Below are 13476 nucleotides of genomic sequence, written 5' to 3'. Positions count from 1 at the left end.
ATAAAAAAAACAACTTAACTATTCCAAACTTTTGCCTAGTATAAATTTTATTGATTAATATTATTAATAATATATATTATTAAATATGAATATATATTTTTTTAATTAGTCTCTTATTCTCACCAGGGCATAACATATTGTAAAAACAGTAATATTGTGAAATATTAGTACTATTTAAAATAACTATTTTCAATTTGAATATGCTAAAATGTAATTTATTGCTGTGATCAAAGCTGAATTTTCAGCATCATTACTCCAGTCTTCAGTGTCACATGATCTTCAGAAATCATTTCAATCTTATATGTCTAAGGTGTATGTATTTTTTTATTCTCAGTATCCAACAACCTGTTGATTTTGATTTTAAATTGATATTGATTTAGCTTTAAATTTGTTAATTTCATACCATCTTTTTGGATCTCCTTCAGTTGCTCTCATGTCTGAAATCGCGTCTGAGCGTCAGGATGTTTGTAGCTGCTGTTGTGTTGCAGACGTGCTCTATGATTACCGTAATTGCACAGATGAAGAAAGCTGATACCTGCTCATTAATGCCACATGATCACCTGCAGGCGGAAAGAAACTCAATCTGTTTGTTTTTGATGTCAGAACTTATAGTTTGAATGCAAGTTAGTGTGACTCATGACTAATTTGTATTATATTTCATGTTAAATACTGTAAATATGTTGACACCATCAGTCTCCCATGCACAGAGTTTCCTCAAGACAAACAAAAGCCTTTGCGAAGTCAAGCGTCCCATCCCATCACTGATTTGTTTTGTGTTATTGGTGAGACATGAAAGTTGCATATACAAGAGATTAATAACAACAAGACATGATTGCAAACACAAAGTTGATTGTTCTAGAAAATGACTCTTTTTGGAATATGAAATCGGAGACATGTTGAGGATATGAGCAGCGTGTGTTCGGGCTCCGCTCGGATCGGCTGCGGTCAGATTTGTCAAATCAAGTGCAAAAAGGTGCTCGTTTCCTCTGTTTGGACATTGGGGGAAAAGATTTCATCGGATTTCGCTGATTCAAGTGGTTTTGTCAAGGAGGAGATGTGAATTTGTTGTACTTTTTTTATTAACATAAGTTTTATATGCCATATATATAAAAAAATGAAATAAATGTAAAAAAGTAAATAAATAAAAAAAAAAAATTTTAATTTGTTAGAGCTTTATATAATAATAGACAATAACAGATAATAAATTGTAAAAATAAATGTAAATGTATTTGTTATTGTTAAATAAAGACAATATATATATATGATTTATAGTTTTATATAGTTATATTTGAACTTTACATAATAATAGAAATGTACAACTTTATTGTAAACATGTTAACCAATAAACAAATCATTTAATTTTAATTCCTTATACTTTTGCAAGACAGGATGTCATCCATCAGAAGTGTATTGGATTGTTCTGTATAGAGTGAAACCTGAATGTGAGTTTGCTAAAGCAGTGACTAAATCAGTTTTTGGCTTTTGGTTAATTTTGCATAAATCCTTTACAGTAAGACCAGGAACATGTATTAAAGTAAATAGGGTGAATTTTGAAAAATAAAGACAATTTACAAATTTCCCCCATCACAAAAGTTCAAATCAATCCAGTGCTTGTTTCTTTTATACTCCAAGCAGTTAGTTGGACAAACAGTGAGAAGTGGTCTGGGGGTTTTGTTTGTTTTCACAGCGCTGAGGAACAAGCCCCCTGAGAACAGATCAGCTAGATCTGAAGCTCAATATCATAAGTGCATGTAAGACAAACATAGTGATGGAGAGCGGCCGCTCTCCTGCGCTGGATTTATCACATGGGAGGCGATGCCTTCCTTTAGTCCACGAGGTCTGGAGCGTGCTATATTATTTGATTTCTTGCTTTTGTGGCGGCACATGTAGGTCTGACTGCTCTGGTTGTTTAGATCATTTCAGGTTTATGCATGCAAATTTATTGGACAAAATGTGCAAAAATTTGCGAAAATGTATCCGTAGGTTTATAGGGCTTGAGCGATTAATCAAAATCAAAATTGTGATTATGACTTAATGTGATTATCAAATCAGAAAGGCTGCAAATATATGTGCATTTCAGAGCGAAGTATGGCATTGTGTTAATTTACACGTGAGCAGCTCATGATCTGCTGGTTTCTGTATCTCGGAGCGACTCGGTTCACAGTAAATGTTGCTTTACATGATCATATATACAGTATATTTGTATTGTAATTTGAAATAGTCTTATAGTAGTATTTCTTGCTTTGTTTAATTGTTTTATATTAATAATAATTTTCTAATAAAATTATTTATAATAATAATACATTTTATTATTGTTATTTTATACTCATATTGATACTAATTACACTTTTTGGCCAAATTGTGCAGCCCTACAAACAAGCAAAGTAAATGAGTTCATATATATTTTATATATTAGTCAATCTATATTTTATATATAATATTATAATATATTATATTTCATATATTAGGTGATATATGGAAATTAAACCTAATTTTCAATTTGTTAGAACCAGGTTTGTTTTAGTATCACGGAGATACTATTATAGTATTTTGAATTAGTTTTTATTTATATATTTTTTATAAATGTTTTCATCTTAATTTTAGTTAAAGTTTAAGGAATTTAGTCGTGTTTTTTTCATTTATTGGTTTTATTTTTTGTATTTTTATTTATTTATTTTGTATGTCTATGTAGATTTTTAATTAATTTTTTTCCATTTTTGGTTTGAGCTATTTTAGTACATCAAGTTAAACTACCGTAAATGAAAATGAGAAATGTTGTTTTGGTGACTGGCTGAAATAAAATAAGTTAAATAAAAACAAGAAGTTGAATAAAAAAATAAAATAAAGTGAAATAAATGTTTTTTGTTTTTTTTAAATATAATTTGTTTTATTTCTGTTTTATTTCTAGTAATGAACATGTTTTTGTATGGTTTTAGTTTTAGTAACTTTAATAATCCTGGTTAGAACTTCAGATAAAAATACGAAATGTAGAACTTCATTGCAAAATAAATAAATATCATGTTTAAGATTTAAAAACAAACCTAGAACTCTTAAAAAAAAATGCATTTGAAATTACAATCACATTTTTTTTTTCCTCTCCAAATCGTACAGCAAGTTTTAGTATCGGGTTTCACTGAAGCGCTGTTTTCTGCCATTTACTTGTGATATTTATTCATGCTGTTTATGTGCATCATCTGGGATCCATATGAGGCCGTTTGTTTCTTGTAAATAGGCACCAGAAGAAAGCAGCGAGACGCAGGTCGCCTCAGCTTCATGTGTAATCCTAACAAACACCACTGTTCTCATGCTAGAGAGATTATCCGCCCCCTTCCTGATCCCAGACCTATGGGAATAGCAGAATAGCAGCAGTGTCCCTCTGATTGATCATTGCTGGTCAGATATCCCATCATGCTCTATCTCCCCTTCAGCAGAGAGAAACCGATAGCATGCATGTTCCTGTTCAATGCGGGGGCAAAATCCCAGAGGGTGCATTTCCTCCGAGTCGGGTGGGAGAAGATTGAAGCAGCGAAGGATCAAACAAATAGCTGCCCTTTGAAAAAAGTGTGGTCTGCTGGCTTGTTTGCCGTTGTCTCCATATGGATTACAGCTAATTGGGTTCTTAAGAAGAACCATCTACACTTGTAACATAGCTGGCAGTGTTCTCATTAAATTAGCTTCATGTGTGAGCTTAGATGCCAAAACACAAGTCAGACCAGGTACTTCAAACTGCTTGCTTTATGTAACCTGTGATTATGTCTGTCTGGATTGGATTGTGAGAAGTTAACATTTCAGAATGAGTCGGTTTACTAGATTAACCCCGTAAAGCCTGACACATGAAATAATAGTCCGAAAAATCTATTTTTGAAACCGTTTATTGGTCCTTTTAGACAAAATATCAAAGAAAATAAAAAAACAAGTGTTTATGGCTTATATAGTCTGATATAGTGAGAAGGTAGAGGAAAAAAACAGCTTAATTTTATTCAGAGGCCCAAACTGAGCAAAAATATGTAATTTGGTGAAGTTTCTGGTATGTATGTATATGGACAAAAAGTGATGAAAATTGGATTGATTGTTATGTAAATCAAATAGCTCTTTATAACAGAATGTCTACAACCTGGCTATTGCTACAAATATACCCCAGCGACTTAAGACTGCTTTTGTGCTCCAGGGTCACATATGCTTTTGAAATTTTGCAAAAGAAAATGCATTATGCAAAATAATTACATTTTTCAAATAAATGATGAATAAATAAAAGGTAAATAAAAACAAATAAACTAATAATAAATAAATACAATAAAAATAAATAAATACAATATAAAATAAAATAAAACAAATAATAAACAAGTTAAAATATAAAATATAACACACAAATAAAATTAAATATAAAATAAAATTGACTTAATCAAGTCTGAAACGATGAAGAGACTGCATGAAGAGATTGCAGACTACTTACATAAAATGCTTATAAATGGCAGTTGTCACTCTATATCTCCAATAATATTTCTTAGTAAGATTAAATGAATGAAATGCAATCCAGTGCTGATTGAGAGATGAAGAAACAAACGCTCCTCAGAAGATGTGAGATGTTCTGGAGGCTTGTGAAGATCATTCCTCCGCTGAGGAACACTGAAAGTAAAGCTTCTGGAAACAAACGCTCCTCAAAAGATCCTGAGGATCAGATTTGAGACTCTAAAACATGATTGATGGAGAATCAAGTAAAGCTGAGCTGCTTCAGTCCAGTAAGTGTTCATCTGGAGATATTACTGAAGTTATTCTGACGTTTACTTGATCAAAATCAGTCAAGATTTGACCGCAGAAAGACACATGAAGCTCCAGCTGAAGCTGGATGTTTGTACAATTAGACAAAAAGAGCTTTTACTGGATAAAAAAAGTCTAAACTATCAATCAGACGACAGAAGGCGTGGAGTAGATTGATCATTGGAAATGTGCATTTCAAGTATAATACAGCAGGCTTTATAGGGTTAATGCAGTTGCTCTGTGGTCGCCATGAGAAGTCAGTCTTTTGTGATAACATAAAAGGAAATAAATGCATAAAAGCCTGAGCCCAGCTCCCATACTGTGAAGTTTTTTCCTCGTTTGGGATGATATAATTACTGTTATTATTAGTGTGGAAGGAGGAACACCTGGTTGGATCGGCAGCGCTTCACCTGCCCTCGCTCTGTTCAGACACGCTCGCATCCCTGATCCACACAATACTGAACTAAATCTCATTCCTATAATGGCTTCTATTGCCTGTGCCAGGTGTGTGTGTGTGAGATGAATGGCAAAATTTGAACTGATCTTCATTTTTCTTGTTCATCAAACCCTTACTAGTAGCATGACACACTTAAGGTATTAATGCAGTGCTGTCCAAAAGTTTGAGGTCTAAGTTTTTTTTTTTTTTTTTAAGAAATTGTTACTTTTATTTGGAAAGGATGCATTAAATTGATCAGAAGTGACAGCAAAAACATTTGTGATGTTAAAAAAGATTTCTATTTCAAATAAACGCTGTTCTTTTGAACATTCTATTCATCAAAGAATCCTGAAAAACAAAATGTATCACAGTTTCAACAAAAATATGAAGCAGCACAACTGTTTTGGACATTGATAATAATCAGAAATGTTTCTTGAGCAACAAATCAGCATATTATTATGATTTCTGAAGGATCATGTGACACTGAAGACCGGAGTAATGATGCTGAAAATTCAGCTTTGATCACAGAAATAAATTACATTTGAAGATATATTCACATAGAAAACAGTTATTTTGACAAATAACTTCACAATAATATTTCACAATATTGCTGTTTTTACTGTATTTTTCATCAAATAAATGAGGCTTTGGTGAGCAGAAGAGACTTCTTTCAAAAACATTTAAACATCTTGCCAACCCCAAACCAGGGTTATTATGGTTAACTAAAACTAAAACCAGTAAAAATTGTTACTTGAAATAAAATAAACATTAACTGAAATAAAATAAAATATATATCAAAAAGTTTTATTTCAGCTGGTCGCCAAGGCAGCATTTCTTATTTTAATTTAGGTAAACTTGATGTACTAAAATAACTAAAATTAGTATTGAAATAAAAATGAATAAAAACTATATAGACATATCTAAAATAAAAAAAAAATTCTAAAAATGACAAAAACACACAACAAAATTGCTAAAACTTTAACTAAAGTTAAAATTAAAACAGAAAATATGAAAATAAAAACTGATTAAAAATACAAATAAAATATTAGTATATCATAATATTACAATGGTACATGTCCAAAAAACATGGTACTGCCATGTCGAAGGTAGTAACTTTGCTTTTGGGTACTTTTTTGTTAGTGCTGGGCTGCAAAATCATCTTTCAGATTACAATATTACATTCTTATCATAATATATGATTAGAAAAACATAGTATTTTCATGCAACATGTCCATAAAACCATAGTTTTACCATTTTGCATTTTCAGCATGGCCTGCAGACTTGCATGGTATGCTTTAGCGGTGCATACGTTTTACCATGGTATGTTTTGTAATTGTAGATTGGTCTTGACTGGTCATTGTGTGTTCTGTTCATTTCCACGGTGCGTTTAATAACCCCGGTCATTAAACAAAAGGCACATAGTCTTCCCTCTTTTACAATCACTTAATAATGCCTAATAAAGCGTGGGGACCCTTGTTTGACCGCGGTCTGACCTGCTTGTTTTACCTCACGGGCAACATTTCTGCTCATTTGCCACATGGGATGCAGCAAGTTTATGGCCCCAGTCGCAGCAAACTGTCCATTTGAAGTTTTGGGATGCCAAATGACTGCTGGGGCTATTAGCACAACGAGGGCGAGACGTCAGAGCGACCGCGGAAGGTCTTCAGGCTCCTGCTCCTCTCAGCAGGACGAACGGCCCTCAGGTACAAAGGGAAGGAGAGGCTTGTTGGGGAAGGTCGTAAAAGGGTGTTGGGGAGAGTGTGACAGGCTTGTTAGGAGGCATTGTGCCACATCGTAGACCCCCTTCCTTCCTCACACAATAATTAATGCACTAATAAAAACTATATTAATATATAGATTTTTTAAATTATATATATGTGTGTTTGTGTGTGTGTGGTTAGTAGTGCAAGATATAAAAAATTAAAATATATTTCTAAAATGTGTATATATAGTAAAAACGTCTTGCTCTAATAACTATTGATAATATGAATGATATATATTAAAAATATTAATTATAATACATATAAACATGTATTATAATTATTATATACTGTATAATACAATATTATAATAATTATCATATATATATATATATATATATATATATAATTTTAATAGTTATTCTAAGATGTTTTTTTGAGACACTTATGTCTGAAATATATATTTTGCATGACAATAAATACTTATTTTAATACATTAAATACATTAATAAATATATGTATTATTATTAATGCAGTTATTAGTGCAAAATGTTTCTGAAACTTATATAAAATATTTAATGTCATGCAAAAATATCTATTTATATAAAATATAGTTTTAAATTTTCATTTCTATTTATATAAAAATATTTTTCACGACATTAAATGCTTATATAGTATTAGTATATTTGATATTAAATGACATTGACATGAAATATATATATATAAGCTTCTGAAAGTGTCTTGCTCTGGCACTTTCTTGTAGCTCAAATAGTACAACATGCCATTAGTAACACCAAGATCATGGGTTAGATTCCCAGGGAAAGCATGAACTGATGAAATGCAAACCTTGAATGCAACGCAAGTCACTATAAAAGCATCTACGAAATGCATAAAAGTTAAAAGCAATAAAACACTTCTTGCATGATTTCATGCAGGTCCAGGGTCACATGCAATGGTTTGTTCAAATGACTAACCCTAACTATGAGCATTAGTTATAGCGATGCATGACTTGGCAAACACTGTTTTGCTGGAGATGATAGTTGCAATGGGATATTTTGTGAGCAATGCTGTTACAGCTTCTTAAACACACTTTCAGAGAGATGAAGTGATTAGCTGCAGGTGTGAAGCAGTCGTGGCAGCAGCTGTCTGTGTGTCCGCTGTGACCCTCAGGACCCCGCTGGGCCCCAGGACAGCAGGGCAGGAGCCATTAGTGCTGCTCTGGAGCTCAGACTTTCTCACTTTATTCTGCTGCTAAATGAGGAATTAGCCTGACGCCTCCTCCTTCTGCTGGCAGTAAATGACTTTTGCTACCTAAAATCTCTCGTTTTAATAGAGAGGCCAAGGGCTATGAGCCAAATTAGCTTGTGCTTTCATTACCCTCAGTTCAGTAACTGCAGCGTTAAACTTCCAGAAGAGTTTTCCCAGTAAAAGTCCAGGATGTTTTTCCACAAATACTCCTGGACTTCCTGAGCAGGAACTGCAGGTTTTTCAGAGGAAAATGAGAAAAGTGAAGGTTTTTATTTGCTTTTGACATTTTTATTAGACTTTTTAATATTACAATTTAAGTTTAATTTATTTTTATTTTTAATTTTTAATTTGGTTTTAATTTTTATTTCCATTTAGTAATTTTAGTACTTAAAATTATTTCAGATAATTGCCAAGGACACATTTCAGTAAAAAAAAAAATTTATATAAAAAATATAAATATAAATATTATGTATTTAAAAATATATAATTTTTTTGTTGAATTTTTAGTAAAATGTATTTAATTAATTTCTTTTAATTAGTTTGACTTTTTATTCATTTCAAGTTTGTAATTTTTTTTTAATATTTCTATTTAGGCTGAATTTATTTTATATTTTATTTTTTAGTTCTGTTTTAATTTTTATTTATTTTCAGCTAATAATTTTTGTACTTTAACTTAAACATATTAAGTAACAACCTTTCTAATAGTTTTTTTTTTTTTTACTATAATAACTATTTCAGTCTATTTGTCTGTAGATGTTTATATTTCTACTTATTCATGCTGCCCTCTTTGGTCTTTATATTTTAGTCTTTTTTTTAGTATTATTTATATATAATATTTTTATTAGCATTTAACATTAAAGTAAAATTTTAATTTTTAAGTAAGTTTATGGTCTTTTGTCATTTTTATTATCTAAAATAATTCATTATTTATATTTAAATTTTTCCAGCTTTATTTCAAGTAAAACAAATGTTTGTAGTAGTCGTAGTTTTTACTAGAATAAGCCCGGTCTGTGTGTCTGTAGCTGTACATCTGGTCCAGGTACGGGGTCAGCGAGACACAGGGTCAAGAGGTCACGCCCTCATCAGTGCACATCCTGTGGAAATGGGGCAGAGGATGTCATTAAGACAGATTACTCTTGCGCATATGCTGGACTCGTTTACTCACACTGTTTTAGTAGCAGCTCATTAATTGTAAGTGCTTTGGCTAAATTAGGTTGTTTGCTGGATTATTTTAGTTCAGGAAGTCCACAGATCCGTTCACTTAACATTTCAAACCACATTTAATCAGCAGTTTCCCACAAGCAATTTATGCAAAGCAGCGAGTCTACAGTTTCCCCTGCTGCATAGCTGCATAGTTTATTCTAATGTAAGCAAAATATCATTGACATTTACTGGATTGGCAGCAGAGAAGTCGTCTGTCATGTTTATCTTTATGTGGTTGTTGAGGTTTCCAGTGGAGCGTTTTGCAGGAAAACTGTGGATGATTTATGTGTTTGGAGAAAAAAAAGATTGTACGGGGAGTAGAGATGCTCCAAACCGGGATAAAAACAGATCCGCATTGAAAATTGCTTTCGCAGAGTGACACAAACAGGTGCATTTTGTGTTGATCCAGTTGCTGATGCAATTTATGAGAGTTATTTGTATTGTTTTGACAGTGTTTTCATTTTACGAAGTAAAAAAATAACTAGGAAATCATTGGCTAGCATCGTTATTTTTTTTCAAAAAGGTACTGTATTTAGGTATTGAGATGGTAATTGACCAAAAATGCAGTATTACCATGGTAAAATGTCTAAAACAATTTACTTTGAGGTACTTTCTTGTAATGTACCCTAATATAAACCCTATATAATATGCATTTTTGTGCCTCATATACACTGTTAAAATTATTTTTTGAAGTGGCAGCTGAAGTTGAAGGACTAAAATTACTAGTTGGAAATAAATAAAAACTCAAACTAAAAAAAAAATAAATACTTAAAAAAAAAAAAATTTTTTTTTTAGAAACAATATTACTAAAAAAAAAAAAAAACTGAAATATAGAAATAAAAGCTAATTAAAAAAATTAATAAAAACTGTAATAGTACATAAATTATACTGCAATGAATAAACACTGAAACAGACAAACCACATTAAGGGCACCTCAAATAAACAGTGTATATTAAAAAATATAAAAAAAAAAAAAATCTATTCATGTATATATATACATATATTAAGTTCATTTTAAATATACCTTAAATATAATTTTTTTAAATATATTTTTATATATATGTAGTACAAATAAAATAATATTTTATTATTATTAATATTTTTAGAAATGCATATTGCAAATAATTTTTATATATATATATTTTTTTAAATAAAATATTCATTCAACTTTTTTTCAAATTTTCTAAGATTTATATTTAGTTTTAGTGACTTTAACAAACCCTTATCTAAGTATGGTAGATAAGGTTAGAGGTCCTTGTTGAAGATCTTAATTTAAAAATAAATATTTAGCAATAACTGTCCTACATTAGTATCCTGTGATCACTGATATTCTTTGTTTTGCATGCTTTAAAGTATTTTTCTATCTCAATATCTCATTATTGAGGATCTGCTGGGTGGGAGTGAATCCTGCAATGTCAGATGACTTCCTTTATCCCAGATAACACGAGGAAGATGATAAGATCGCTGATACACACAAGAACAAGGCCTCTTTAGTGTCACTCCACATCTGTGAGGATCCTTCACCCCGTGACTTTTCGCTTGAAATATGCTTGCTTTATTTGATAATCCCTATTTTATGTATCTTCCTTTTAGTTTTTACACATCCGCCCTGATCTGGCGAGTCTCGTGCAGCGTCTGTCTGCTTCTGTCACGCAAGCGTATTTGTTTTGACTGACTTTGACACACCTTGAAGCACTGCTCTGGAGTCAGCCGTAACCCTTCGTTATCTCACCTGAGATACACACGGCTGATTCTGGGTCAGTTAGTGCCGTATTGTGTGTTACTACAGGGTTATATTAGTCTTTTGGCACCGAGCGCTGTGTTGTTGAGTGCCAGGAGCCATATATATATATATAAATTAAAAATAAAAGCATAATAAACTAAATTTGGTGTGAATTAAAATAAAAGTAATCAACTGAAAAAGGCAGTACACATACTACATTAATGCATCAATACTTTACAATTTAAATAATATATCATTATTTATTTTGCATAATGGTAATAAGAATTGTTTGGAAAAATTATTATTTTTTAAATTAGTTTGATTTAAATCAGCATGAATTAAAATAAAAATATAATCAACTGAAAAAGGCAGTACACATACTACTTTGATTTATTAATACTTTACAATTTAAGTAATATATCATCATTTATTTTGCATTATGATAATGAAAATTGTTTGGGAAAATTATTATTTTTGAAATTAGTTTTATTTAAATCAGAATGAATTAAAATAAAAATATAATCAACTGAAAAAAGGCAGTACACATACTACTTTGATTTATTAATACTTTACATTACTCATAATTGTGGGATTGTGTGCTTCGGCTGTCACCACACGAAGTGCTGCTGCTTTTCAAGGCTTGAACTCACATTCCTGTTACACAAGTTGCTGTTTGTCTCTTGGACGGCCTCAACGCTGCCATTACAGTCAACTTCAGATGCTGAATTCATGTAATGTCACATTCATTTTCTAAACTGTCTCCTGTTCTCTTTCTCTGCAGGGAACGCAGTTTTCCAGCGCCGACGAGAGCGGCCGCAAACTCGGAGTCACGTTTCGATACGACAGTAAGACACTTTATTATCAGACCTGTCTCTGACTATACAGTTAATAATCTTATTTTGCACAAAGAAAATAAAGTTTATTTTGACTCCATCAGTCCTTTTAAGTTGTGATGTTAATTTAAAATGATCATAAACTGCATCATGCATCTGGATGCTTTCCTTCTCAAATCACAAAACAAACTCTTATTATACAAACTCTCAAAATATTATTTTTCCAAATTCTATTCTTAATAATTCTCATTGGATACTCTATTATACTATATTATTAAAACATTACTGATAAATTATGATAAAAATAATATTATGATAATGAAAATTGTTTGGGAAAATTATTATTTTTGAAATTAGTTTTATTTAAATCAGAATGAATTAAAATAAAAATATAATCAACTGAAAAAAGGCAGTACACATACTACTTTGATTTATTAATACTTTACAATTTAAGTAATATATCATCATTTATTTTGCATTATGATAATGAAAATTGTTTGGGAAAATTATTATTTTTTAAATTATTTTAAATCAGCATTAATTAAAATGAACAAAAACATAAAATAAAAAGGCACTGTTATACTACTGTAATACTACACTGATGCATCAATACTTTACAACTTAAATAATATAATTATTATTTATTTTGCATTATGGTAATAAGAATAAGAAACACAAAATAGTAAATTAAAAGAGGCAGTACACATACTACATTAATACATCAACACTTTGCAATTGAAATCAAATTTTATGAATTATTTTGCATTTTGATAATTGTTTGAGAAAATTAAAAATATATATTTTTTTATTTAAATCAGCATAAATTAAAATAACAAAAACTAAAGAAAGGCAGTACACACTACATTGATGCATCAGTACTTTACAATTTAAATAATATATCATTATTTATTTCGCATTATGGTAATGAAAATAGTTTGGAAACATTATTGTAATTTTCTATTAAAAATTATTTTTATTTAAATAAGCTAAAATTAAACAAAAAAAAAAGAAAATTGGTGCTTAATTTTCACTAAAACAATGTCACAAAATAAATTTTAATTTTCTTTAAATGTAGTGTTTGTCATATGTTTTGACGTTGCAGTATTTCATCTCAAAACATCACAACATTGCTGAGTTTATTTGAGCAACATTGGTTCAACCAATGGCGTGAGTTTGGGGCGGGACTATCTGTTTGCCAGCCAATAGAAAGCAGGGAAGGGTATTTAGGCAACCTGTTTGAAAACATTATTTATAGTATATAAATATAGTCTATATATAATATATATAGTCATTATTGTTCTATTCTGTGATGCTAGAGGCAAAGAAATGACACTCTCTGCATTTAAAGCAATGTATTCTTTTATCTATATGTTATATAAAGTGATTTTTGGTGTGAAATATGACTCGGGAATGTTCTTTGTATGATTCACCCTAATTGATTCTCTCTGCTTGGCTTAATATAGCATTTATTCTCTTGTTAATGCCAAATGTTGTTTCAGTCAAGCTCTTGTCCGCCCCTTAAGTGCTGAAAAGTCAAGTTTCTCATCCTGTAGCTAATCCTGGTTTCTCCTCGGC

At 30.8% G+C, this 13476-nt stretch overlaps 1 protein-coding gene across 1 annotated transcript in view; it reads left to right on the top strand.

Moving 5' to 3' along the window:
• LOC107657971 (interleukin-17 receptor D-like) overlaps positions 1-13476 on the top strand; it is a 49209-nt gene that overhangs the window by 13858 nt on the left and 21875 nt on the right. Inside the window, exon 2 of the mRNA XM_016446321.1 lies at positions 11850-11913. Coding sequence (XP_016301807.1) covers positions 11850-11913 — 64 coding nt within the window. The remainder of the gene's footprint in view (positions 1-11849; positions 11914-13476) is intronic.

Source organism: Sinocyclocheilus anshuiensis, unplaced genomic scaffold, assembly GCF_001515605.1.
Source record: "Sinocyclocheilus anshuiensis isolate Anshui unplaced genomic scaffold, SAMN03320099.WGS_v1.1 scaffold147, whole genome shotgun sequence".
NCBI classification, from domain to species: Eukaryota; Metazoa; Chordata; class Actinopteri; order Cypriniformes; family Cyprinidae; genus Sinocyclocheilus; species Sinocyclocheilus anshuiensis.
The sequence above is the reverse complement of the archived record's forward strand: the minus strand, read 5'-3'. Positions and strand labels throughout refer to the sequence as shown.